Source organism: Calonectris borealis, chromosome 16, assembly GCF_964195595.1.
Source record: "Calonectris borealis chromosome 16, bCalBor7.hap1.2, whole genome shotgun sequence".
NCBI classification, from domain to species: domain Eukaryota; kingdom Metazoa; phylum Chordata; class Aves; order Procellariiformes; family Procellariidae; genus Calonectris; species Calonectris borealis.
In genome coordinates this window covers 18,602,541-18,629,982 of record NC_134327.1, presented here as the reverse complement: position 1 = coordinate 18,629,982, position 27,442 = coordinate 18,602,541, and the positions used below count along the sequence as shown (strand labels likewise).

General features: G+C 43.2%; 1 protein-coding gene and 1 long non-coding RNA gene across 8 annotated transcripts; one reads left to right on the top strand and one right to left on the bottom strand.

The window, feature by feature from the left end:
• LOC142089339 (uncharacterized) lies at window positions 1–1,187 on the bottom strand. Its single transcript, XR_012676177.1, has 2 exons — window positions 951–1,187; window positions 1–744 (listed from the first exon to the last, which is right to left on the bottom strand). It is a non-coding gene; the product is annotated as an uncharacterized LOC142089339 (long non-coding RNA).
• GLYR1 (glyoxylate reductase 1 homolog) lies at window positions 1,142–27,437 on the top strand. 7 transcript variants are annotated; one of them, XM_075165690.1, is made up of 18 exons: window positions 1,223–1,312; window positions 2,250–2,342; window positions 3,488–3,524; window positions 4,706–4,785; window positions 10,664–11,032; window positions 11,168–11,306; window positions 11,890–12,132; window positions 15,143–15,229; window positions 16,161–16,217; window positions 17,317–17,367; window positions 17,481–17,554; window positions 19,413–19,512; window positions 20,680–20,790; window positions 21,107–21,208; window positions 22,292–22,454; window positions 22,879–23,058; window positions 23,534–23,658; window positions 24,015–27,437. In XM_075165690.1, the coding sequence occupies exons 6-18, from the start codon at window positions 11,220–11,222 to the stop codon at window positions 24,087–24,089; spliced, it is 1,455 nt and encodes a 484-aa protein (XP_075021791.1). In that variant the 5' UTR covers window positions 1,223–1,312; window positions 2,250–2,342; window positions 3,488–3,524; window positions 4,706–4,785; window positions 10,664–11,032; window positions 11,168–11,219; the 3' UTR covers window positions 24,090–27,437. The 7 variants fall into 7 exon arrangements, 6 of the variants coding, with proteins under 6 accessions (XP_075021788.1, XP_075021792.1, XP_075021787.1 ...); XR_012676173.1 differs by lacking the exons at window positions 2,250–2,342; window positions 10,664–11,032 and having other exon boundaries at window positions 1,211–1,312; window positions 24,015–24,231; window positions 24,480–27,437; XM_075165688.1 differs by lacking the exon at window positions 10,664–11,032.
• Window positions 27,438–27,442: the final 5 nt, after the last annotated feature.

Genomic DNA, 27,442 nt, shown 5'->3' with positions numbered 1-27,442 from the left:
TTGCTGCAGAGTCCTTTACTGAAGGCATTCGGGCATACAGAGACTGGTTTCTGTCAGCAGCCAAGATCAATGTGGGGGGGGCAGGGGGTGTGCACTACACAACAAAACAAGTAAAACACGCATTTTAAAGGCTGTTAATGCTCTTAAAATGGGACATTTTCTCCTAATGTGGTGCATCTCTCTTGAAAAAGGACAGGGGAGTTGTAACCTGGAGGGTATACCTGATTAAGTTTACAAACACCAATTTAGAATAAGATACTCGACCTCAATCCACCGAAATTTGGGAGAAAAAGCAGAGCAATTAAACCACTTATTACAGGGTGCAGAGTGGGTAGCTTCTACCCGGGGCTATGCAGCACAAGTACCCAGCTCGTGCCCTTTCAGGCACCTACATTCAGGTTTCTGAGGGAGCACAGATCAGAAGAGGACACAGGAGGGCTTGAAAAATTGTGAAATTGGCTTAGTCAGATGCACAGAAAGGAAGGGCAACGCCAAACACAGCGAGTCATCGGGAAAAACTGATGCAAGTCTCCAACAGCCGGCTAGAGACAGCATCTCCTGGCTGCTGCAGCAGGGGGGCGAGCGTGAACCACGTTCTAAAACCTACCACCTCCTAATTTGGCCTGATCGGGGTCACTGGGAGATCAAGCGCCGGTGGCAAACGTCTCCCGGTATCCAGACTCCCCGCGGGGTCGGCAGCCCGACAGCGAGTTGTCCTGGGCAGCATCAGGAGCCTTCATTCCCCTTAAGGCGAAACCTCGTATTAAAGAGAACCCCTTTGCCCTGGGGGTGCTGCAGAGACCTTTGCCGCCGGCGCTCAGGGCACAGCGCTCTTCGCTGCTGACGAAGCCCCCGGCACCAACACGGGCATCGCCGGGAGCGGGGGCGGCGGCACCACCGGCGCGGCCCGGCGGAGCAGCAGCGGCCCCCTGACCGCCACGACCACTTACCCCGGTGTGCTCAGCGCGAAGTTCTGCTGCCTGACGGCTCCTCCCGAGCCACCGGCGGGCAGGGCGGGCCGGCGAGGGGCCGCTCAGCCTCGGCACAGGCCCCGCGCCGCCGCCGCCCCCCCGCGCGAGCCCGACGTCATCACGATACCGCGCGTCCAATCGGCGCCGCAGCCGCAGTCACGCCTCGAGGGAGCGGCCGGTGACAGCCCGCCCGCCCACGTGAGGGGGGCTGCCCAATCCCCGCTGCCGCTTCCCCCCCCCGCGGCGGGTGCCGTCCTGTCCCGGCAGGCCTTGCGCGGTGCGGCTGGTGGCTCTGTCGGTAAGATGGCGGCTGTGAGTCTGAGGCTCGGAGACCTGGTGTGGTGAGTGGCGGTGCAGGCCGCGCGGCGGCGGGGCAGCGTGGGGCGGCGGCCGCGGGCGCCGGCGGTGGTCGGCAGAGCAGACACCTCTTGCGGAATGAGACTGAGGCTCCGCCTGTGGCGGCGGAGGCGCAGGCGGGGCGGTGGCAGGGCTGTGCCCGGCCCGGGGGAGCGCGGCGCGTCGGGAACCGAGACGGGCCGGGCCGGGCCGGGCCGAGCGCTGTCATCCCGTAGCCGCGGGGGACTTCAGGGTGCGGTTGCGGGGAGGGAGGGGCTTGGCAGGGCAGGCGGCGGAGGGACCGCGGCCCGGGCGGCGGGTCTCACCGCCGCCGTCCGTCGGGGGCGGCGTGAGGAGGGGCGGGGGGCGGCGGCGGGAGGCAATCTGGGACCATGGGACTGGGCTGGAGCGGGCCGAGGGGAGGCAGGCTCGGCTCTTAGCCGGGCCGGCACCGGAGGCTAACGGGAGGCGGCGCATAAAAGAACCTGTGTAAGATGGAGGGGGGTGAGGGGAGCGGAACAGAGGGGCGATCATTGCGGGGCTCGATTGGAAGTACGGTCTCCTCCTAAGGGAGGTGAGAAGGGACATAAATAAGTTAGTAGGTGCTTAGGGAGAGCAACGATACCATTTCTTGGCCGTGCTTTAATGAAGCAATACAACAATCCGGGAAAACAGCAGTTTTTTGCAGGTTAGGATGTCCCTGTTGAAAATCACAGAAGCCATTTCCTCTTGTCGCTCCAGTTTTACCCTCAAGTAGTCAGAGAGCTGTGATTTTGTATTTCCTGATCAGGAGAACTGAGGGGATTCCGTTGAGCCCTGTAAGCGCTGATTTTTAAGTGCATGGGCTCTACTGTACTTGATAGGCTACGGTGTCCTGCTAGGGCTTGCAAGAAATGGCTAATCCCCAACACGCAAGTGCATGCATTTATATTTATATCCCAGATAAAAAGAAGCGCGTGCTCCAGGCTGTGACAACTGCAGTTTCTCATCCGAAAAATTGACAGTGCTGTGAAGTTGTCTAATTTATATAGCAAAGTAAGTAAAGATTGGTTCTTTTTAGCAAATTTTTTTTTCAAACGAGGATTTGGGGAGTGCACTGCTCTCAGTGTTGGAATGCAGATTATCCTGCTTTAATTCTGTACATGACAACCTAGACAGGTACTATTCCTAGAGCCATTGCAGAAGAACTGTAGTAATAAGACAGTAACATATGAAAGGCTTCGATGAATGTCTTGTTCAGTACAAGAATGGAAGCATCGAATATGAGACACGGTCACGGTTACAGCTCTTGGCAGTGTTCCTGCCTGACCATTGCTACTGAATCGTCTGTGTAGCATTGCCATCTCAGGAGGGGCTGCAATGCTACTTGCTGAGAATTTTTGGTTCAGGAGATGGCAGGCTCCACAGGTGCTTTGCCAGTCTCTTGCAAGACAATGACTGATAAGGTTTCGTGAGAGTACTGCAGCCTGAGTAAGTGACAAGGGTAAGATAATGATAAAGCTACCATGCTGAGGGCTAAGACTAATGTCTCTCTTCCTCCTCTGTGAAGAAATTGTGTAGTTTTCTTAATGGAAACGTTTGCAGGCGTAGGAAATAAACTTTTCTGCCTTTCTTATGGCTCTTTTATATCTTCAGCATGTCTTACTGTGGTGGCGAGCACCTGAAGAACGTGATAATGGAACACCTGTTCAGGGGGTCCTGCTGTAATGCTTTCCTGTGAGAACTTCTAAGAATCTCAGCTCTCTGAGCCGGAAATCAGTGGCTGCTCTGCTCACTAGACTGTTCTGTCCGGGTGGATATAAGTTACCAACCTGAACTTTGGCTTGATTGCCTGCATCAATACTTTTTTCAGTTCCTTGTGAGGGAATATCCAGTCTTACAAGAGTAATAAGCACTATAGCATTGTATCTTCCAGGCAGTAGCTATGCTGCTGCTATTCTGTTCACTTAAATTCTGGTAGTCCAGCAAGTTCATGCAGACTGTTTAGAGGCTTAGTTTAGGTGCAGGTACCTAACAATATAATGCTTGTGTGTCAACTGCGCGTCTTGCCTTTCACGGTAGGTTTTGACTGTAAGTTGTAACTCTCTTAATATGAAAAATATGACGTAATGCAAAAAGTTAGACATGGGAGAGTTGTTTTTTCTCTGGCTCTAGTGCCTAATACTTTCTTTTTTCTCTAGGGGGAAGCTGGGCCGGTACCCTCCATGGCCAGGAAAGGTGAGATTTTTCTTTTTATTATTGCTTTCTTGGTTCTTGTTTGGTTGATTTTGCTTTTTCCTTCTGCACAGAGAAAGCTTTGCCTGAAAGCATTTCAATTAAAGATTAACATTGGGGGACTTGTTTGGTTTTTTTTAAATACATACCCCACAAATCTGAACTGTGAACCAGTTTATTTGATCTAGAAGTTCAGCCTGTCGCTAACAGCTGTTAGTTCAGATGGAATGAAAAGCAACAGAGAGCAGTTCATCCAGCTCTGGAACTGATTGTGTTTCCCAGATTTAGTTGCTTAATCCCTATCACTTTCTGCAAGACAGGTTTCTTTCCTCCCATAGTAAATTGGTTAAATGCACTGTGTTAAATAATAGAAATAGAGAGTCTGGCTTCTCAAGATACTGTTTTAGAGCTATGTTTTTTGAGTAATAATTCTGCGGGTAGGGAGTAGTTAAACTTTCTCTTCTGGTTTGGTTGGGATTTTTTCTGATGAAAGGCCAAAAAGATTAAAAAAAAAAAAAGAATTGAATTATATGTGCCATTTTTATCATTTCTACTTCTCTGAAAGAACTTTGTTTTTATTTTTGGTGGAGGTATGAGGACTCAGCATGTTGAGATAACAGCATGCGGCAGGAAAAGTGTTGTCAATGTGGCTGACAACCATAAACGTTTGGTTTCACTCTGGTTATTGGTTATTGATCAAGTTAAGTCCAAGCTCCCCTGCAGTCTTTCAGGTGTCACCTGTGTAAGAGTGACAACTTTTCTCTTGACTAACATTTTAAACTTTATAAGCAATCTATTCTGGGAGTAAAGACAAAGCTTTAAATGTAAATTTTAAAAGTTACCTAAGTGGAACAAACTTTGATTAATGCCATTTGGCTTTCTAAGTTTAAAAAATGATTGCTAGCTTATCTGTTGGGGATAGGGAGAAGAAAACCTCACTAAGAATGTAGTGAAGTTTCAGTGGAGTTTGGGTACTTTTTCATTCTGCTGCAGCATACCATATCTAAGGGAATACATGGGTTACATATTTACTTGAAAGACTTTTAACAAATTCAAGTTGTCTTCCTAGTCAGATTAAAAAAAAATTAAAAAATGAATCTACAATAGCTCTAACACATGGCAGTAATCACAGAGTATAAATTGTCTTTATGTGCTTTTTAACTTTCATTTCTAATCACCTTCAGATTGTTAATCCACCTAAAGATCTGAAGAAACCTCGTGGAAAAAAGTGCTTCTTTGTGAAGTTTTTTGGAACAGAAGATCAGTATGTACCTGCTTGTTTTCATCTGGTGAAAATACTGTGCTATATAATACAGATCTTTCATGGAAGAAATATTTACTAACACAGTGCAGTGTAGCTTTGCAAAGGATTGGTTTTGATCGACACACAAAAAAAATTCAACTATTATTGCATGCTATAGCCGCTCATATGGGTGTATGAAGACTGTAAAGAGTTACGTACTCAGTCCTGTTAGGATTTTAGTTGCTGCTGTGAAGGAAAGTTCTTGCTAGCTTGCCGTTTTTAGGGGAATAGCTGTGACATGACTGGATTAGATTTTAGCATATATGAGAAAGGTACAGCTAAGAGTATTCATTTGTTTTTCTGGCAGAAAAATAAAACAGCTATATGCTTGCCATTTGTGAAAGAATATACTGTCATACCTGATGACTGAAAACATTCTTGCTGTGCTTTGGGAAGACTTTACAGTATAGGGAAGCCAAAACTGTTGTAGACTGCCTTTTTGCAAGACAGAATTTATTGATTCCAAGCACGCAATCAAAATCATAGTTGTCTTAGACATAGATACTTACAAATTGGGAAAAAACCCAAAAACCTGAGAACTGAATGAAACTGAAAATTTATTTTGCTAATTTTTCAGTTTTTCCCTTTATTTTCTGCTATTTTGCATTAAGTCATGCAGTAAGGGAGAAAATTACAAATATCTGCGGAAGACTAGAAAACCCCTTTCGAGAAAAAAGGTAACAAGAACTGAGACCATTTAATGGATGTTTCTTAAGGAAATTATATTCCACTGCTAAATTATTTTTGCTCAATATTTAGAAATAATTTTCCATTAAGAACTGAGGTCTAAATTTGGTGGAGTAGAAGTTGAATGCTGCATACTAATAGGAACATTTGTTGGATCTCTAGTAATGTAAGGCAGGTAAAGGTTGATTTGGGGGCAGAGAGTGTTTTTTGGTGGTGGCATTGTTGTTAAACATGGTTATTTGAGCTAATCAAGTTCTAAAAGTTGAGGAGATCGACTATTTCTACCCTGATTGTTCTCAGTTCTTGTATTTCACATTATTAAATCAAATACATAGATGTTTTGTATTAAGACAAGTTTGGAAAAAGTGGTCATATGTCTGGGGTACTGTAGCTGAGATTAGCAGCATGATTGCAAATGAAGAGTTCAGAGCTGCAAAATAATGGGGATTTATTACGCGATTCTAGAGCTCTGGCTAGGGAAAATCCAGTCATCTGGCACAGTGTCCCTCCCCGTCTCCAGCTTGTGAAATTTAATCATTTCCTGCTAGATAATCATGATTTAGAAATTTGCTCGCTTTGACTGGCATACCCTATCTGAAAATTAAATAGAAATAAATACAGTCTCGTTTGTTGTTCTTTTAAAATAATATTGATGGACAGAAAAGAGAGAAACTTGTGTGCCTGTTCTGTCCTGATTTGGAACCTTAAGAGTGTACTAGTTAGAACTGTGCTGTTCTAACCAGTGTGCTGCTGAGAAAATCCTTATCTTTGAGCATAATCAACGAACCAGATCAGTAAAAGTTTAAACGATTTCATTCATGAGCATGAAGAGAAAATCCTTTTATTTTGTGCAAGTAAACGAATGTGTTTTGCAAACACTTTTTTCTAGTTGTGTATAAACAGTAAGTGAAAATATGTAACTGACAAAATGTCACTACTCTACATAATGAATAGCATGACGAATAGGAGGATGCAAAGCTCCATGACTGACTGTAGTCCGTGGTGCACTGAGTACACTGACTCATATTCTAGTGCACGTTGCTTCTGTTTTCTAGCACTTCGCTCTTTCTGCCACTTTGAAGTTTGTAAGATGACATTACTATACCACTGATCCATTTTTACAGCTCTTCTATTATTGCCTCACTCTGTCAAGATTTAACAGGTGAGGATCTGGATATAAGCTATTTGCTTATTGTCCAGTGTGTGTAAGATGAAGGTGGTTGCTGGGCAGAATCCCTCTCTCAAACTTCTGCGGGTGATGGCCAGCCAGTTTGTTGATGGGTAGGCAATCTCAGACTTCATAGTCTTATTTTCTTCTGAGGATTCCCAGGTGACTGCTGTGGCCAGAAATGCCACTGTTTCAGGCTGTTTCCTCCTGACTTACGTGGCTCCAGTTTGCTGTACCAAAGATTAAGGAGAAAGCTGCTTAGAGTAAGAACTAGTGTGCATGCATCTGAGCGGAGTGGATGGGTGAATAAAAACATACTGAGGAGTTTGGAAGTGGTTTTGGTGTAGTGTATAGATAGGTTTTGGTTATTTGTGAAATCCTTAAAAGCTTAGGATACAGCACAGAAGAAAATGCATTTTTCTTTACCTGTGAATTGAATGCTAATACTTACTGGCCCAGTGCGATGCTGCAGTGACTAAGGAAATACATTAACTGGAAGGCTGTAAGTAGTTTTGGCCAAAGACATAAAAGTGAGAGCATGAGTGCATTCAGACTGTGCTCTAAGACCTGGTTTTTGGTAGTTTCTACTAAGCTCTGTGCTCCTTATGTTTATTGCGTTGGTGGGTTTAGTTGCTTCTGTCACTTTCAAAGTAATACGTTTTCTGGAAGATAAGGATTCTCTATCCATGGAAGAAGAATTTGCTTTTTTGTTTAAACTGTGAAGTACACCTAAGCTTTACCACAGTGAAAGCCACCTTGACGTTCATAGTAGTAATATAATATCCATGTCCTATTCTAAGTGATTGCCTTAATTGTGATGCACATACTCAAGTAATGTTTCTTAATAACTTGTTCTCCAAATTGATAAGGAGATTTTTCTACTCTGGCTAGGAGATTTTTTTCTGAGTGTCTCTTCTCAGAGCAAGTCACATTAGAAGGATTCTTCATCTAAAATCAGGAAGAGTTGATATTTCCTGCCCATAGACCTGGCAAGCATGTAACAACATCCAGTTATGGGAGTATAAACAAGAATTTTTATTTAGTTTTTCTAAATACTAGTGGAACTTCGACCTCGTATCTGTGTTTCTAACTGTGCTTTTCCGATAGTTTTTAAGATCCCGTTTTATTTCCCAAGCTACAGTCTTGTCATAGGAAATCTTTGTAGATCATTCCAGTAGTTAAGTACTGCAATGTAAGAACTTACATATTGCTATATACGTGCATTTATAGCTTTTAGTAATTACAATTTATAGACTGGCAGGCCCAGAGCCTACAAGACTTTCTTGGTGTGCTTCATCCAGTTCAAAATATTCTTACATTTCATGGCCTGCTTGGGAGTTCGTTACGACATTGCCAAAACTAAAAAAATCATTGCTTTGAAGGTATCATTCTACTATGTTTCATAGAAGTATTAGGGGGAGTCCTGCAGTCATCAGAGATGTGTGTACAAACACACACATTCACCTCCCTTCCCACCCTCTGCCCCCCCTAGATATTCTGTAGTAGCTGAATGGTCTTGCAAGTCATGTATATCAAAGTCTTAATAGGAAGCTGGAGCAGTCCATTCTTACTCATAGCACCTTTTTGAAGCATCAGTACAAACCTAAATAGTGTCACTAAATGTGGTGGGGTTAAGGGGCACTTCCTGACTTGATATATTAAGGAAAAATTGGAGGAAGCTTGCGATCCAAGATAAGTATAATAATCTGCAGCCTATTTCCATCAGGCACAGTGGTTTTAGCACAGCACTCATTGCCTTCCCATCCTCCATATCCTGTTGGGATGCAAACCTATCCTCTTGTTCTGCCACTGTTCTCCCTGGTTTTCAAGGAGAGAGAAATTTCTGGATGTAGTCTTTCTGAAATGTTCTTTCAGGTCCCGACATCAGAAAACACTTGCCTAAAGTTTGCCAGGTGTTGGACGTGCTACTCTGGCAATCTGAGGAGCCAGAGGGTAGAGGCTAAGTTGACAGAGAGGGTTAGTTTACCTTGCTGGTGTTTCTCAGTTAGGCACATTATCCCATGCAGAGCTCTGTGTTGCTGTAGCCAAACTGCTGTATAGCAGAGCCAGCTGGAATGTCGTTAGACATCTCTGTAGGCAGAGTGCCATAGGTGAAAATTACTATAGTCAAAACTTTTCCACCTCTTACTGATATCTTTGGATGTGTAAGTACTCTGCAAAATTTTCTTAATGTGCAAATTTGAAAAATCTAATACTTAGTTCTTTCTTTCAGTATTGCCCTGCTGCTTGTTTCCTTTTGCTAAGTATCCCCTCCTTTTAGCTGCATGGACGTTTACTCTAATTTAGTGTGGTCATTTTGGTTTTTTTTTTTTTCCATTAAGAAGTTTACATATCAAATTCCAGAGTTCAGCCATTTGAGTTGTTTTACTGATGAAAATTGGGGCATTCCCTTTTAACAGCAGGAAACCCATCTTGATTTCTCTGTTGTGTGTTCGCACACATTGGGCTTGTAAATAAAAAACCCAAGCAATTTTCTTTTGACTTTCAAAATTGGTTGTGTTAGCATTTAGTGTGGGCATCTAAACTGCTACAGCATAAAACTTTATGAAATTTTTCCCAGACTGTAGTAAGTAATAGAAATTTGGAGACACAGTGCCACTGTTTTCCATCCCTAACGGTAAGGCTTGCAAAAAGTGAGTATGAACATGTGCAGTGCGGAGGGATGTGCAGAAACCGAAGAGAAGAAAAGTTCTTTTTATCTAGAAATTCAAATCTGACAACAACATTTAACATACTTTATTATAATGTACTCCAAAATTTTGTTTCCTTTATATACATAATGGAAAGGCTTCTCATGAGCTGATCTTGTCTGGTACCTAGGGATGCTTTGTTACCGAGTGCCACACAGAAGAGCTTTACAGTATAACAGAATTTTAAGATATGTTTCACTATAAAGTCTGGGCAGCTAGGAGGGATTCTCTGAATAGTTGCTGGACAGCAGGCTCTAGTCTGAAAGTAATGATTTGACTCGTTATATTATGTTAAGTCATGAAGATGTAAACTAAGCAAAATGATTCAGCTTGGCATGCAAAAGAGTACGGGGTTCTGCTTCCAGGCTATGGTGGAATCATGGTATAGGCTATACGGGCAGTGTGGAAAGGATGCTAGCATTTTTTGCAGTCAGTTCTAGCAGGAGGGCTCATCTCTCCAAATGCGACCCAAAAAGTTTCAGTCTACCTTAAACAAGTTGATTCCTGACCTTTATGTTCAGTTTAGCTGTATGACATGATGCCTACAGTGTCTGAAAAGGCAGCTGTTAAACCACTTCACCTGCTTGCAGGAGCTAGACCACACTGGAGAACATTTAAAACCTATAATCGTGGCTAGTCAGTGTTTGTGACATAGAGATGTTTTGGGACCAGAGAAAATAAGTTTGACTGGTTTTTACTGTGTGCTGGGCTGCTGTATGCTGAGAAGCACTGTTGACCATCCTAGCTCAGGAAAAGCTTTTCTAAAACTTACACAGGTCTGTTTTCAGTAGGATGAAAATGGCTTTGTAACAGTGTGGCTCATAAGCCATGAGGGCTTGAATCTGGGGAGAGAGGAAAGTAGTCTAATCTCTGCAAGAGCCACAAGGAATGTTGAAAGCAAAGGCATTCCCCTAAGCCGCAGTGAAGGAGTGGCAGAAGAGCTTGTCAACCTGCAGGAAAGTGGAGTTGTCACCCTGTACTTGACCACTTAACCATTTGGTAAATGTCAAGAAGTCCTATTTAGCAGCAGTGGAAACAGGGAAGTCATTTGAGTTTCCTCATAGTCAGGTTAATACTCTGCTACTGTAGCAGCTTATCTTAAAACATCAGCAGTGAAGAAAATGGTTCTTTCTCCTCAAAAGTGAAAACATTGTTTTTGTGCAGAATACCAAGGTACATCAGAAGTATGATCAGCAATGAGCTGTGGTGTTCGCGCTCACTTTGTTTGTGGTCAGCTCTGTTGTGAGATATGTAATTTTGTTTTTTTCTCCAGTTTTTGCAGACACTTGTGTGTGCACCATATGTTTGAACAAGGGATTGATGGCTTAGAATTGTTATGTGGCCCCTGCTTTCAACAACCTCTCAAGCAGATTCATATTATTGGCTGCCTTATGTGGAGACTTGTGATTGTGGGTGTTCCTCCTGGTGATACAAGAGCAGTCACTAGACTGCCTTTGTTCTAAACAAGTACCTGTGATCACATCCAAAAGCTGTCTTGCTGATAGAGAATATGAATAACGCTTAAAGTGGAGCACTGCTAGCATGAGAGGATATAAAACTCGAGAGAGAGACTAAGTAAAAGTGCCAGAAGAAAGTTCTCAGTGAAGGCAGAAGTCGCAGCCCTTCAGGTTGTAGAAAGCAAGTGAGTTTGGGCTGGAGAGCAACTTGGTCAGTTGCTCTGGAGAAAAAAGTCTATCTGTGTGTTTCTAAAAGTGGGATGGTTGAGAAAGTTGCTGTTTGGAGAATATAACTAACTTGTTTGTTTGTTTGTTTCTAGTGCTTGGATCAAAGTGGAGCAGCTGAAGCCTTATCACCCTCACAAAGAGGAAATGATAAAGATTAACAAGGGTAAGCGCTTCCAGCAAGCTGTGGATGCTGTAGAGGAGTTTCTTAGAAAAACCAAAGGCAAGGACCAGGTGAGTGGGTTCTTTTTTACTGTGTGCATCAAAACAAGTCTTGGCATGAATGATGGTCAGATGCACTTCTCCAGGAAAGGAGTTTGTTGCCTCTGGCAAGTTGAGGAGGGGTTTGTTTTCATTCCTTTGGTGTTTTTTTTTTTTCCTTATCATCTCTTCTTCCCCATTCAATCTTGTTTGGTAGGGGAAAAAAAGTGTTGTTAAACTGATGGAGAAACTGAAGAGGCTAATTGATCTGCTTATGATGATTTGGTAAATCAATCTTAAGTCTTGGGCTAGAATTTGGTATCTATTAATCTTGTCTTTAGTATATTGGAAGTGCATATATGTGCACGCGCTCCCAGCAAGTCTTCAAGTGGCCTGTTCTGTTACTCGCTTACTTAAACGGATGTGTTTTTGCAGGAGAACTAACCAGGAACTTCCCTCACTGACTTCAAAGGGCTAACAAATATCTGGTTTTCAAGTTACTGTTGTTTTGCTTGATAGTAATCAGTACAGGGTCCTTCACATCCTTGGTTTTGCATGAAAATCATTCCAGCTCTTCTCTTCTTTCCTTACCATCTTCTATTCTGTAATCTCTCAGGCGTCTTCCCATAACTCCAATGAAGAGAAGAATCGGCGTAATTCCAGTGAAGAAAGAGGCAAGCAATCCGCTGGTGAAGAGAAACGCAAAGCCAGTTTGTCTGAAGGGAAGTTGAAGAAGGGCACAGGGGAAGGAAAAAAGAGGGTTTCTTCTGTATCGTCAGAGAGAGGATCAAAATCACCTTTGAAAAGAGCCCAGGATCAGAGCCCCCGAAAGCGGGGGCGTCCACCCAAGGATGAGAAGGTTTGTGTTGTGCATGTCCGCCAGTGCCCTGTGGACTTTGCAGATGGACTCTAGGGTTGACTGGCACCTTGACTAACAGGCCAGCAGGAAGAGTCAGTTCAGTATCAGGTTTTTTTAAGCTGTTCCATGTTACTACTTCTAGACTGTTTGGCTGCCTGATACCTTTGGCAATCATATTGTTGATTCTTCCTGTAATTTTTAGCAGTTAGTTATTTTGAGTGGCTCTATTCATATCTTTGAGAGGGCTTTGAGAACTGTATCATGAGACTCCACCTTTCATCTTGCCATCCCTCAACTTCAGTTTGTGTGGGAAGGATTAGTGAAGAGATGTGGGTCTTCACCTGATTCCTGACTTCTTCCATCTCATCTACTTTATGTGATTAAGTGATTAGTAGTCATTCAGCTTCACCCTCAGTACTTATAGAGGATGGGATATTCTTAAGGGCTAGGGCTTAAAGAAGAAACTTTTGTAGCCTGGGGAATCCACCAGAAGAATTAATTGTATTCATTTCAGCTTCTATGCTATAGGATATATTTCCATTGTCCATTATAGAAGTCCAGCCTTGGAGCATTATTATTTTATCCCCATTACTTCCCTGTTATTTCTGGATGTTGTGGCAGCAATGATAGCCACCAGTACTTTGTCTGTCCTCATCTAGAGTTCCAGTGGAACTCATTGTTGTGGTCCAGATCTTCCTTTTCCAAATGGATAATTATTTCAGTGGATTATTAGAATGCACATGTTCCATCGGAGACTACACCTGAAGACCATTGGGAGACTTCAGCTGATATACCATGCGGCAGCCTGCTTGCTCACCTGTGCTTCAAAGGGATGACGTTATGCTGTGCTTCACAATCTTTGCTTTCAGTGCGCTTCAGGATGCAAGTCAAGATGGTAGTCTTTGATCTCCAAAGTTGTGAATGGATAGGCCTTCACTGGTTGAACAGCAAAGTCTGTCTTGTAGTAAAACGAAGCTGATCATCTCAGATACTAGCTATGAAGGAAATCGGGCTTTTTTTTTTTTTTTTTTTTGAGCCAGCTTCTGTTAAATCGGGCTGTACAACAGAGCCCATCAGTTTCTCCTTTCGGGGGGAGTTGGAGGAGGAGGGGAATGGATGCATATTTGTGAATTCTTACTAATTACAGAACTTGTGACTTGACTGATGCAGGAAAACACTTTACCGGCAACATACTTTCAAAGTGTCTTGCCATAAGCGTGTTGTATCTTCACATATTGCTGTTAAAATAAGCCACGGAGCCTTTTTTTCTACTTTCAAAATGCTTTTGTGTCTTTGAGCTAGATTCATTCCAAAATTGATCAAAACTAATCACTGGGAGAATTCTGATCATGCTGACACATTGCATGCTTAGGTTTCACTGTATTAGCTACCTCAGGGCATCAGAGCACTTTGAGTGAGTTAATTGCGGTAGTAGAAATTATTTTACTGGCAAATTGCAAGCGGAGTGGTTTTAAACAGCTTATCACAAAGAGGTGGCCAGCTATGTGATAAAAATCTGGCCACAGACCATGAAAATAAGCAGGCTAATGTAGGAAAGTAGCCTTGTAGCTTCTGGAAAGTGATGTACCGACAATTAAAGAAATTGCCATGAAAATATAACAGTACTGCCTTAATACTATTTTTCAGCCTGTGAAATAATTTTAAAATCTTGTTGTCATCTTTGCTGGTTCTCATAATTTCCCCAAATTCTTAGCCTACGCTAAGAAAATGCTTATGTCGCTGTTCTGAATTATTGCAGTGTTGGGATTTGGGTGTTTTTGCCCTATCACGGTCCAAATGCTGGCTTTCCAAGGATGCACAAGATTCAAGGATCCAGTTGTTGCTGAGGTGTGCTCTATCTAGAAATGCCCTGTAGGCGTACATGATCATTCAAACGCTCTCATTTTTAAGCTTATACTAATATTTTCAAAAGACCAACTTGACCTCATAGGTATCAAAGCAGGCTTCGTCCACGCTTTACCAGCTGAAACAGCAGCGTGGTCTCTAAGGAGAGCATTTTAGTGTGCAAGGCTCTCCTTAGACCAAAACGACGCTTTAAGGTTGGAGACTGATGTCTAAATTGTCCTGCTAACAGATGAAACAGTTGCATCAATCTGGCTTACTTCCAGGAGTCTTCTCTTACCTTTTTTGCAAACAGTGCTCTTCTCTTGTGGTTCTGCGTGGACATTAAGGTATATTGTGCATTTTTCAGGAAGTAATTTTGGAGGAGAGATAATGTGATTCCATTTCTGAACCCTCATTTCAGGAAGATAACACATACTACGCAGAAGTCCTGCATGTTCTTTTCATACAGCATAAAGACCTATATGTCTGTAGCACGTGTCTGTCTCCTGTAGCATAAAAGCCCATTTTAACCTATATATCTTGGGGAAATAAGAAAGATAAATGTTAATCTGCTCAACAATAAAAAAACCCGATGCGTTAAGTATTATCATGACATTACAAATCAGGGCCTATTGAGCGAATTCGGTAGTCTATATATCAGTTTCTGTCTCATGGATTCTGCAAACTTGAGCAGATGTGACTAGCAGCCTCATGCTTTGAAGGTTCTCCTATTAACAGCTAGGCTACCTTTTTTATGACAGTGGAGGATTGGAAGACCTCTGACTGTGGTGATTGTTCTTTACCCATTTGTTTAGCGTTTTGCATCCACCAGAGGAGAATGCTGGATCAAGCGTGTTCGTTTGCTTCTCTGCTCTTTGCATGATTACACAAGTGCAATGATTCCTCTTGCATATGAAGAATGGATTGTCCAGATGCCATAACTGTGGTTGAATTCCTTCGTTGGCCGTTCATGTTTTCTTCACCTCACCTGTGTTGATAATCCACTGCGTGTTTAAATATGAACTCTTCATGGAAAGGCATGTGAAATGGAAGGCATTTGTAGTGCTTTTCAAAACTCTGTATGTGTGCTCATATGATCAACATGCTGTGGCCAGCCACTGAGCCAGGTTGTAAGCTCTTTCTGATCCTCCTTCTATCTCCTCAGGACCTCACAATTCCAGAGTCAAGTACAGTGAAGAGAGTGATGACTGGAACAGTGGCTGGATTTAAATGGCCGCCAAGCGTCAGTGAGGTGAGAAGCTTTACAACATATGCGATCTAGGAACTGAGTTTGTGGAAGCAAATCTAGAACCTTTTGTCTGGGCTGTAAAATAGTGAGATCTATTCTTCCTCCTGTAGGAACAAAATAAGACGGTCTCGTTCTGTCATTCTGTAGTGTAAGAAAGCTAGACAATGTCCTGGGCAATTAAGTAGTATGCTGGGAAGTGAGATTTCAGTCTTTATGGAACCATTTGCAGATTCACACTTACCTTGCTGTGCTCGTTTTTGCACTTCTTGTTTCAAAAGTATTTCTGGGTCTGGCTTCCCAAAACTGGAGGACATGATGTGGATGGTCTCTCCCTGTCTGGATACTATTGTATGGGATGGTTTCATTTGATTTGCCTCATAAGCAGCTTTTGGAAACCTCTCATTTTTGTGCATAAATAAATAAGTGGTCAGTAAAGCAGAGTAAGAGCAGCGTGACTCTAGGCTAGCACATATGATGCTCACTGGGGAGGTGAGATATCTGGGCCTACAGTCCTTGTTGCTGTTAATATGGGTTTGCCTAGCATGTGACAGTGCTAGGTGTAATCTCCAGCCAATTCCCAGAATGCTGTTTTAAGGAGTTCCTTGGAAGCTGGAAAATAAGTTTTCATTCCCTTGGGAAGAAGAAGAAGCGGGATATGAGGTCTCTTCCTTCCATGTTAATCTTGGTCATAATCATCTTTGGTTTTCCTACAGGTATCCAAAAATGAGGAATTTGACTTGAATGAGAGGTTTTGAGAATGAAACACAATGTAAACTGCTTAATTGAAACAGGCTGCTTCATACAGCTGCTAAATTTTATGTTTTCCACCTTAAGCTATTGTTCTCATACAGGTTGGGACATCAAGGGAATTGTGCTATGGCTGCTCAGTGACCCTCTGGGAATGTTTCTGAGCCTGTACTTTTTCTCTTTGTAGCCTGTGAAGGACAGTGATCCACACTTTCATCACTTCCTGCTGAGCCAGACAGAGAAGGTGAGGATTTGGCAGACAGGATCATTCTGCTGGTCTGTCTAGCTTGGCGTCCTGCCCTTTGCTGGTTCTAAGTAAAAGGAGTATGTGTAAAGAGCTCTGAAATTCTGTTCTCTGGGGGCTAGCAGCAATTAGATTCTCACGTGTGATCTTGTAGTTCAATTACTTCTTAACCTTAAGGTTTAGAATGATTTAGCATTGAGTACAGTGAATAGTTTAAGTAATTAAAGATTATCTAGCACGAAGGATTTGACACATCTGTTGTAGTAAATTCTGTAGTTTGAACATAGAGGGATAGGAAAAGCTGTTTTTCTGTTTAAAAACCCTGTTGTTTGATTGTCTTTGATTATCGTACCAGTTCCTTCATCTGAATGAACTTGTCAATTAACTGAATATGGCAGGAGAATTTCCAGGATCAGAAAAGCTCGATGTAAAATATAGCCAATTTATCTCCTGAGAGTCAGAAGCCTTGCAGGATTTTATCTTCAGCAGTGAACATCAGGAGGAAAAGGAAAGATCAAATTAAATGAAAAAGGATTTATGTCTAACTGAGGATCTGGGTAGAGCCAGAAGGATTAAGAGCAGCTAACAGTTTTAATCTAGACAAGTTCACAATAAGCAGCATGGGAAGGAGCAGCCTTCACTTTATCGTTTGTTGAAAGCCACGTGCCTTCTCATATTAACAAGAACGTTTTGCTTCCACAGCTGCGTTGACATACTGAGCATAGATATGAGGCAAGGTGCTCTATGGCAGGCTTTAGAGATCTCTGTTTTCTTTAGGCCAAATGTGAGAGTAGGGATGCCCGGGATCCTTGCCTCTAGAGGAGCCTGTCGTATGAACTACAGAAAGGGGTTTGCAGTACCTGTATCAGAAGACAGGCTGAATTGCTGGGGCAGGGTGGGAAAGGAAGAGCTTACTATGTTGCAATAGGGTTTTGTTTTTATTTTCTCCCATTGAGGGAAGCCTGAGAGTTTTCCTGCTTTGCAGATGGAAGTGGGTGGGTGAGCTGCCTGTTTCTATGTAATTAAGGATATGGTCTGTTTGCTCAGCAGAGCAAATCGGCACTGTCCTTTCCCTGAATGCTTTGTCTTCTCCATACAGCCAGCTGTCTGCTATCAAGCCATCACAAAGAAGCTGAAAGTTTGTGAAGAGGTAAGGCAAATCTTGGTTTTGATGGATTTTCCTTATTGTCATGAGGACTTGCAGTTCCTCCAGAACTGTGCACTTTACTTTTTTTTTTTCCTCTTCCCTCCCTACCCCCCCAGGAAACAGGATCCACCTCCATCCAGGCAGCAGACAGCACAGCAGTCAATGGCAGTATCACGCCTACAGACAAAAAGTAAGATCTCCAACGCACTTCAGCCATTTCCCTTCCTTTTTCTCCTTCCCAGCTCATACATGCAGCCATTATCCAGCTTGTCACTGAGAATAAATAAACCTAATGTTTCCCTCTAACTACAGATCTCCTCTGTCCTTGTGTGAAACTCTGATTTGGGGGGCAGGGGGGAAGGAGGCAGCTAAAAACAAACAGGGGCTGTAGAGTAGAAGAATTCAGAATAAGGCCTGGCCTGGATACATTTGCAATTCAGGGCTTTTCTGCAGTTGCCCTTTTCCTGTAGGGCATACTGCAGAACATTAAGCAGCAGTATTTCTGAATGCTGTATGAGGCAGAGAGATAAAAGGGTATCTTTCTCCAGTAGTGCCTGGCAGTTGACTGGGGTTGTTTAATCGCTCTCCTGAGCATGTGGAAGACAAGAGGAAGAGGGAGGCGTGTTCTCCCAGCACAAGAGCTTTGCTGTGTGGCACGTGAGCTTTCTGGTTTCTTCTAACGTCCCCCTTCTCCTTTTCTAGAGTGAGAGAAGCCTAACTTGAGCTTCCTGTTTCACTCTGTAACTTCCGCTCTGTTCAAATTGAGTTCAGGCCACAGCTTGCTGTTTGCCGTTGGGGTCGTTCTCATGGGATATCAGTTCTCAACTGTACTCCAGGGGAACCAAAATAACAATGAAGCTGTTCAGGTAAAACAGTCTCTCAGGAAAGTGTGGCCCAGAGGTGGGTTGGGAGAGAAAGAATATATCCTCTGTTTTAGAGACTTGAAAATAGGTGGACTTTGTTTGGGCTGTTTCAGGAGCCTATAGTGACTTGCTCTGACCTGTCTAAATTAGTTTGCTCTAACAAAAGGCAGCATGGGTAGTTGGGAGAGTGCAGGTGGCTTGCGAAAGCCACAGCACATCTGTAGCGTGGCTAATTCTGAAGAATTAATTGCGGAATTGCCAGGCAGATTTCGTTGTGAAGTTACATCAGATGTGTAACTGAACACTTCATAACCTCCTACTAGAATTGTGGTTTTGGTATGAAGCTAGCTGCATGATGTATAAAAGGATCCTTGCAGCAATGACTGCAAAGGAATTCCTGTTGTAGGTAACTGTAGAGATGCAACTTGTGAGCACGGTGGCTTTTTCTTGAAGGGGGGAGCAAAACTCTTGCCAGCTTTGAGGGGGGAGGCATGGGGGAAAGCAGCTGGTATCTGGGACTGTTGTATTGTCGCTCATGGTGACCTGTACTGGCCTATTACTTCCTTTCTTTCTGTGTCTGTCCAAAATTGCAGCTGTAGAGCAGGGACTAGGTCTCTGGTCTGTGCATCATGCTTAGCCCAGTAGCCCTTGCTGGGCTTTATTAAAATAAAGATTGTAATGTATCATTCAATAGTATAAGCAAGTCATTGTACTTACTCATTGTGACTTAGTTTAAAAATCAGAAGGTTAATTGAACACCTGCTGATCTCTGAATGTTCCCTTTATCTTCAGTAAGGCAGTGGCTGGCAACAGAAAGCACAAGAGCAGCAATTTTAATAAAACAAACAAACAAACCCCAAACAAGCAAAACCCCCCAAACAAGCAAGCAAAAAAACCCAGACCACCTAAACCTTTAATATTTAGGTAGTCTTCTGAAGCAGACTAAAGACTTTCTTCAGGAAATTGTTAGGGATGCTTGGTAAGCAAAATAAATACCAGCTTGCTTTTAAAGGTCAGTATCTGCCCATACTAGCTGTGTCCGCAGTGGCACATGTTTGGTTGTGTTGTGATTTTGGGATTTTTTTGCTGGTAATGCTCCAGGGTTTGCTTTTCATCATTTCCGAGACCATGAGAGGCTGACACCAATTGCTTTCTGTTGGATTAATGTTTGTCTCTTCCCCTCAGGATAGGATTTCTGGGACTTGGCCTGATGGGAAGTGGCATTGTCTCCAACTTACTGAAGATGGGTCACACTGTCACTGTCTGGAACCGGACTGCCGAGAAGGTAGGCATGTGCTTAAGGTACAGATGATACTTAACCTTTTCTAAACATGTAGTTACCACCTCTAGCTCAGGGAGGCCTGGAGTCGCTGATCAGTGGTGCCTGGGAGAGGATGCCAAAGAAACACAAGTATATGCTTGCCACCTTGTTCTGTTATTATTTCCTAGGTCCTTGTTGGTGGCCACTTTTGACTAGATGAAGCTGTAGTCTGTCCTAGTATGGTCACTTTTATGTGAACAGTCCCCACGCCATTGCCATTTTGTATAAGATGAGAGAGTTGCCAGAAAAATTACAACCTCGTATATGTGTTGAGGAACGCAGTGTAAAGTGCCTCTGGAAATACTGCTGCTGTAAATAGACAAGTCATTGTGTCACGGAGCTGGACAAAAAAACCAAGTGCTGGCGAGTTGATCCTAGGAATGGTGTAGTAAAATGCACTGCTTGACCACAGCTTCATCTACACATCCATTGACCTGTTCATGTTGCAGTAACAACGGTTCTGTTGAAAACCTGCTGTGTCATGAGGCCAGGCTGAGAAGGGTTTCATAGGTGTATTCGAAGTGAAAATGGAGCTTATATTACACTTATATTCTATCCAGTGTTACTATTTGTAGTGGAGGAGGAAAAGTAGGTAACTGGGGGAGATGTGGTACTTAGATATTGTGGAATATCAAAGGCGAGAAGGGCATCATGGTTACTTCATTAAAAGGGATTAAAAGATTTTTTTTTTTTTAACTGCAAAACATGGATGGTATGACGGGATAGGGTAAGAAGGAAGGAGCTAAGATTTTGAAGCAGCAGCCCTCTAAAACACATGTCAGTCTCAGCTGTGCATATTTCTGTTTACTGTCCAGGAACAACTTTTGTTATGTCTATTTACCAATTTTTTTCCCCCATCTCTCCTCCAAACCCCACAACATTCAATCTCTTATCATTTCACCTAAGTGTTCTCTTTTCCCGTGTCTTTCTTTTGAAGTTCTTCACTTGAGGTTTCAGAAAAGCTGCAAAAGACCCCTTGTGTGTGTGTGGGGACAAACCAGTTGCTCTGTAATTAATATGCCTGACTCCATTTGAGTTGGGTCCAGCAGCAGAATTTGTTTCAGCAAATGCTAGAGAACCCATTTGCTCTGTACTTAATTTTTCTTATGTTTGGATTTGTGACTTTTGCAGTGTGATTTGTTCATCCAGGAGGGGGCACGGCTGGGAAGAACCCCCGCTGAAGTTGTCTCCACCTGTGACATCACCTTTGCCTGTGTATCAGATCCAAAAGCAGCAAAGGATGTAAGGATTAGCTCTTATTTTTCCTCCACCAGCTAGACTACAAGATACAGTCACTGAATGCCAGTTCTGATTCCTACTAACTATGGTAGCCTGGGTCGTTGTAGATGCTGGGCAGTGCAGCTATGTAAAAATAAATGTCCCAACAAAAATCATACTTTTTAAAAAAAACCTACTCCCCTATCCCTGGGGGGGCAGGTTTTGATATCCCTCTAGGGGTGTACCACTGCAGTACCAGGCTCGCCTGAACTGCTGTCCTGCAGGATTAGAGTTTCTCTGCAGACACCCTATTGCTTTACCGCTCTTCTGTTCCCCACAGCTGGTACTTGGTCCGAGTGGAGTGTTGCAGGGGATTCGCCCAGGGAAGTGTTACGTGGATATGTCCACTGTGGATGCGGATACAGTCACAGAGTTGGCCCAGGTAATCACATTGAACTAAACTAACATCTGTGATTCTGCAGCAGTACTGCAGTTCTTGTTGCTTCAGGTGGTAAGCTATTGATAATAAAGATGCTTCTGAAGATTTTGGGGCTTCTTTTAGGAGACACTCAAGTCACAGGCGAATAAAACAAACTGTCAAATCTTGACCAGCAAACAAAGTTGAATGAGATGTTCACTGGTGATAACAGCAAAGCCTGTAGATTTGGTAGGGCTGTTAGCTGGCACCAATGCAAACAGCCAGCCAAATTTTCATCCTTTAAGAAGTATTTATAGCCAGATTGGTATTCTGTAGCAAACTGGAGGAGAAAGCACTGTCTGGATTAATAACTGCCCTTAAACTGATAAAATGCATAATCTGCTTATTTTAAATGTTCTGGTTGGGGAAAAAGAATGCCTTCATGTTTCATTCTGTAGAAATACTACAGAGAGGATTTCTGTAGAAGTGTTCTGATTATTTCTGATGTGGTATCTTTGATTTCCTCTTTGGCATCTTGATTGTTATCCTCTGCCCTAAAGGCAGTGTGGGTTGTTGCACGAGGAAGGGGAGCTAATTTTGGTGAACTTTTAAGCAGACATATTGGTGATGCAGTAGTGCGTAACATGAATTTGGAGAATGAAGAGTCATACATATTAGTAAACCTCTGGCTGAAGAGATCCGTCAAAGGCCTTTCCTCTTTGGGGAAAAGGGGGGAAAACATCATAACAGTCATTCTTCTGAGATTCCTACACCACATGTACAACTTCAGCACTGGTTCCTTGGCCATTACAGGGTGCCATACAAAAGCACATAAGTTGAGCTGCTTAAAACATGCACAGTAACGATGGGTGTAGGAAAGTGTTGCTGGAGTGTGAGGGCAACTTTTGGTCTCGAGTACCCTTTGCAGAATGCAGCGCATTACGTGTTAGTGCTTTCCTCTCCTGTTTATGTGTCTGAGCTATTTTTCTGCTTTAAAATTCTGTCCTCAGGGACGGAAGTGCCCTAAACAATGTTCTTGCTGTGCTGCCTACTCAGCATCAATGTGTGCTGTTCATGCACAGCTAACCAGAAATGCTCTTTTTCCAGGTGATAGTGTCCCGAGGTGGTCGCTTTTTGGAAGCACCCGTCTCAGGAAATCAGCAGCTATCTAATGATGGGATGCTTGTGATCCTGGCAGCTGGCGACAGGGGTTTATATGAGGACTGCAGTAGCTGTTTCCAAGCGATGGGGAAGACCTCTTTTTTTCTAGGTAATAGAAACACGAAGGGCCTGATAGCAGTTTCTTGGTCAGTGCAAGGACTGGGAATTCCAGCAAAGGAGTCTGAGAGGCGTATGTGTCATCTGTTTCTTGTCGTCTTGGGCAGTATGGGAAACTGGCCTGCTCTTCTGGAACTTGGCCAATTTCAGAGCCTCCAGCCTAAGTTTTCTTTTTTGAATACTGGCTCATTTTGGAGGACCCGTGATGCTTTTTATTTTAAATCATACTTTGTTACGGTTTCTCCCTTCCTTTGAGTGCTTGGAAAATGGGGAGTTTTCTGAAGTCTCTCAGGGGAAGGAAGAGCTGCCAGGTGCTTGATATGAAGAGTCTAGTAGTGTTAATGCTGTGTGGGATGGGGGAGCAAGGCTGCTGTGTCTCTTCTGGAGGAATGCCCAACGGTATGTCTCGCTCCCAGGTGAAGTAGGCAATGCTGCCAAGATGATGCTGATTGTGAACATGGTCCAAGGCAGCTTCATGGCAACGATAGCAGAAGGACTGACTTTGGCTCAAGTGACTGGCCAGTCCCAACAGACCCTTCTGGATATCCTCAATCAGGGACAACTTGCCAGCATCTTCCTGGACCAGAAGTGCCAAAGTAAAGTTCTCTTACATTGTTTCATTATAGGACATTTGCCACAACCTAGCAGCATTTCAGATAATGGCAGAAGGGAGAAAATAACCGTCCCATCTTCATCAGCCTGGGATTCTGGGTATTTTAAGCATTCTGGAAATGAAGAGCTGAGTTCCATTCCTTCCCCTTCATAGCCAGGGCTTCTGAGAATCCACCCTAAGCTCTGCATTGTCTACAGCCTGCTTAGGACTTGAGTTCACAGTGAGGATTTCATTGGGGCAGGGTAATAAGTGAAATGGAGGGCAAGCTGCTTAGAAATCTGAGCTCACTTTGTCTGTGGCCAGATGAAGATAGAGAGCAGAGAAACAGAAGAGCTAAAAGCAGTGTTCCTGGTGATCAGCATGGGAAAGGGAAGTTTGGTGTTGAATTGCATGCCCTTGCAGTGTGGGCTTGATTTACTTTTGTCATGCTTATTTTTTGCATGAATTCCTCTCGACAGATATCTTGCAAGGAAATTTTAAACCTGATTTCTACCTGAAATACATACAGAAGGATCTCAGATTAGCTATTGCACTGGGCGATTCTGTCAACCACCCAACTCCCATGGCAGCAGCTGCCAACGAGGTAAGAGTTGTTCAGTATTCAGATATGTTACTCAACATTTCTTCAATAGAGCCATTTGTCAGCAAGAGACAAAAATCTAAGAATTACGTCATCTCTAAGACAAGGGAACAGCGATTGAAATATATTTTGACTAGGATGGAATTGGATTTGTTTTGATTGTAGAAGCTCTTAGAATGTCACATCAGTAAACACAGATGGCCTCAACAAGACCTGGTGTGTTCTGATTTGCGCTGCTCTAATTACTTGACATACTATGCAGTTCTCTGGTTTGCAGTGGTCAGCAAAGTAATTTTTCTGCTGGGGAAAGGCTTCGCACAAGAGCAGGCACTGATCCTTTTCTAATTTCTCTTCTCTAGGTGTATAAACGAGCAAAAGCATTGGACCAATCAGACAACGACATGTCTGCAGTGTACAGGGCCTACATCCACTAGGCTGCACCGTTCTTACTGTTAATAATGATTATTGATTAATATTATTATGATACTGGGTTTTAACTCTGGACCAGTCCATCTCTGTCTCTCCATTTCCTTTTATACACAGACTTTGAGATCTGCCACGGAGGCAGCTGCTGCGGTGAGCCTTCCCCTGGTGGCAGAAGGGGGGGAGGAGGGGGCTCGGATTGTTGCAGTCTAATTAGAAAAATCCATGCCATGCACTGACAGTCATGGAACAGAACAGTGGCGGCTTGTTCAGAAGCTCTGAGGCAACTCTGCCAGAAATCTGCTGCTTGGCTGCTTTTATTTTCCTCTTTGTATGCTTGTCCAAGATGCTGTTTCTAACGATCCCTTTTCTCCTTTGCTGTGAAATAATGCATGTGTCAGACTCTCTGCGTCAAGGGACAGGTGACATACATCCCATCTACCTGTGAATATCACTAAAGTCCGTGGTCCCAAGTAAGGTGAGGAGCATTCCTGTTAATCGGCCACTGTTAGAGAGCAAAGCACCTCCCATGGAGGAGAATGGCAGTTCCAGAAGGTAATGGGGTTGCATGCAGCACTGTCTTGATTCTGTTTCTTTTTAAACTTCCACCTCCCCAGCACCTTGATGGAGGAATTCCTCGTACTGTTAAGAAGAACAGATTGCATCCATGTCTTCCCCTGTACAAACGACTGTAGCTTAGGGAGCACAAACCTGACTGAAAATGAGAGAATGCCAGTGTAAATGAGCCTCCTAAAAGGCTAATGACAGCTGCCCATCCCACAAACAGCATTGGAGATCAACATATTTGCATAGAAAACTGCAAGAGAAACATACAGCCTAAAACTGGGCCAGAGATATTTTATTTGGGGAAGGAACAAACCTTAGGGTTGCTTCTGGCCTTAGCTTATGTTGCTTTACTTCTTGCCTTTTTTTTTTTTACCCTTGTAGTCAATAATTACAAAGGTGTCTTTGATTGTAGCAGTGTCACAAGCAGAGTGATGAGTCTGAAAGGGGCGAGAAGAGTGATCGTAGAGCCAAGAGATTGAGAATCCTGAGCTCCTTTCCATGTTCTCTCTCTGGCCTTTGCATGGTCATTATGTCTCTTAGCCTGTTTGCCCATCTTTAAAGGTGGGTGATGATTACCTACCTCACAGGGATATTTTTGTGTACTGATTAGTGATCTTTATACGTGTCAGATTTTCCATACGTGTTTTTCATGTTACTACTCTGGGTACAACACTAGCACAGCATAGACTTTTCCCTGTACCTGTGACTCTGCTTGTGGCCAGATACCAACTTCTAGAAAGACTAGTAAATAAAATGGGAGAATAAGACCACTGCTGAGCTTTAGTCTAGAAACATGAGACTCGAGCTGCAGATGCCAAGGCTAGAGCAGAGATGCTCTCAGTGTTGATAGCAGAGCAACCCAGAGTCCAAAGGATGCCTGTGTCTCTAAAAATGCACAGAGCATGGTTTGTTTGGTTTTTTTTTTTTTTTTAAATTGTTCTCAGTATTAGCCTTTTAGGAGGGTTCTTGCATTTTAGATTTGAGAGTTAGTAAAATGCCGGTAAGAAACTTTATTGGCCAAAATCACTTCTCAGTGGCACAATCTCCTCCCTTGGGTTGGGATTCTGTAAGGAAAGAACGCAAATTCAAATTAGACTATGTTCCTTTAAATCCATGAGGTCTGTCCCTCCCACCATCTTATTTTTCTAGGAACTTAATGGCTGTGTAGGGAAATTTTCTGTGGGTTAGGATTTCTTACCAATCCTGCTTTGTGCAGCATGTGCATATGGTTCAGGGGCACCTTATTAAGAAACAGAGAAAGTATCAGATACTCATTACGAATCATCTAACGCCTAATGTTACTTTGTTGAATATTTCACCTCTTGTGATCACTATTATTTGTGGGCTAATATTGTGTTTTGCATTATGTCCTGTGGTGAACATCTAGTAATAGATCTGTTAGACATCACTTTGCCCGTTTGTCAGTGGTATATGTGAACAATACTAGTTATACATACATGTTTCTTTGGCAGTGCAACTGTCATCCTGCATGTAGATATTCACATTAAAGGCACATATAACTACCCAGGATAACCAGCCATTAGCCTGCTTTTGACACACTTGCGCTTCCCCCATCCAGGAAGAACTCAGCTATTAGCATCAGAAGTCCTTGGTTAAACATGCCGCAGTTAAGAAATCACTTACATGAGTTGTGTATTGAGAGCATCTGGGGGAAATTGTGTTTTTGGGGGCAGGAGATAAGACCACAGGTTTTATAGTGTAAGAAATCTTTGGGGAGGAAGAGGGAGGTACTGTCTTAGGTCCCGTTGAGAGTGGAACTGTGCTGGGCCAGTGCAGCAGCGTCCCTGACCTGTGCCTGCGGAGGTCTCTTGGGCCAGAGTGAAGGTGAATGGGTCTGAGCGAAGGCAGTGGAGGATCTCCCTCTTTTTTACTTTGTGGTGCCTCTGGATAGAGTGAGAATACAAAAGGAGCTCTCAAGTCCTGTGACGTGTATTTCATAGTGAATTCAAAGAACCATATTTGTGAGAGGGATGACCACTCCCTAAGCAACTCACTGCTGCAGGTTTTGTTTTCCAGAAATACTGTAGTTCTCAAAATGGAGATGGTTATTTATGTGGGAGTGGCAGGTGCAGACTAGTTAAACACGGTAATTTATCCTGGGAAAGTCTGACTGCAGCTTTCTGGCGAGGTGGGTGGATGTAGAGTGGCTGGAGGGTGCGGTGCTGCCCAGCCAGCTGCACAATGACGGGTGCGCCAGGGAGGAGCAGAAGGAAACCGAGAGCTCTGAAGTGGATGTGAAGTGAGGAGGAGGGATGGAAATGGTGAGAACCGGACTGTTTCAGGTGCCGTTTGAGGCTGACTCGTGTCAGTCTCACTCGGATTCTTGTATTTATGTCTGTAGCCTCTGAACATGAATCTTAATCTGTTCCTAGGCCTGAGATTTGGGGGAGGGAAAGGGGGGAAGCTGTGGATTGAGAGATGCTCTAATAAAACTGGCTAGTCAATGTTGTCTTAATATTGTTGAGAATTCTGTAAAGTTCCTTTTTATGAGGATTTCTGTTTTAGCAATTTGCTTTTTTTGACTCCCTCCTTTTTAAAGAGAAAATGTGACACTTGTGAAAAGCTTGTAAGAAAAGCAGTTTCTTTTTTCCTCAATGATAGATCCTATAGTTAATTAAGGTTGTGAATTTTTATTTTTTTGCCTTGTTTTTAATTAACGTTTGTCATTCAGAATAGGATGTGTGAAAATGTTTAAATGGCAAAACAAAAATTTTTTTGTGCAATTAACAAAGCTACTGGCAAAAAGAATAAAACCTTTCTTGGTAACACAATGTTC

Bases quoted from the DNA above. Each gene is read 5' to 3' on its own strand.
- GLYR1 (XM_075165687.1), top strand. From the start codon at position 1,275: ATGGCGGCTGTGAGTCTGAGGCTCGGAGACCTGGTGTG. The intron at 4,786-11,167 runs GTATGTACCTGC...GTTTGTTTCTAG, and splicing joins TTTTTTGGAACAGAAGATCA to TGCTTGGATCAAAGTGGAGC. The intron at 19,513-20,679 runs GTAGGCATGTGC...TGACTTTTGCAG, and splicing joins GGAACCGGACTGCCGAGAAG to TGTGATTTGTTCATCCAGGA.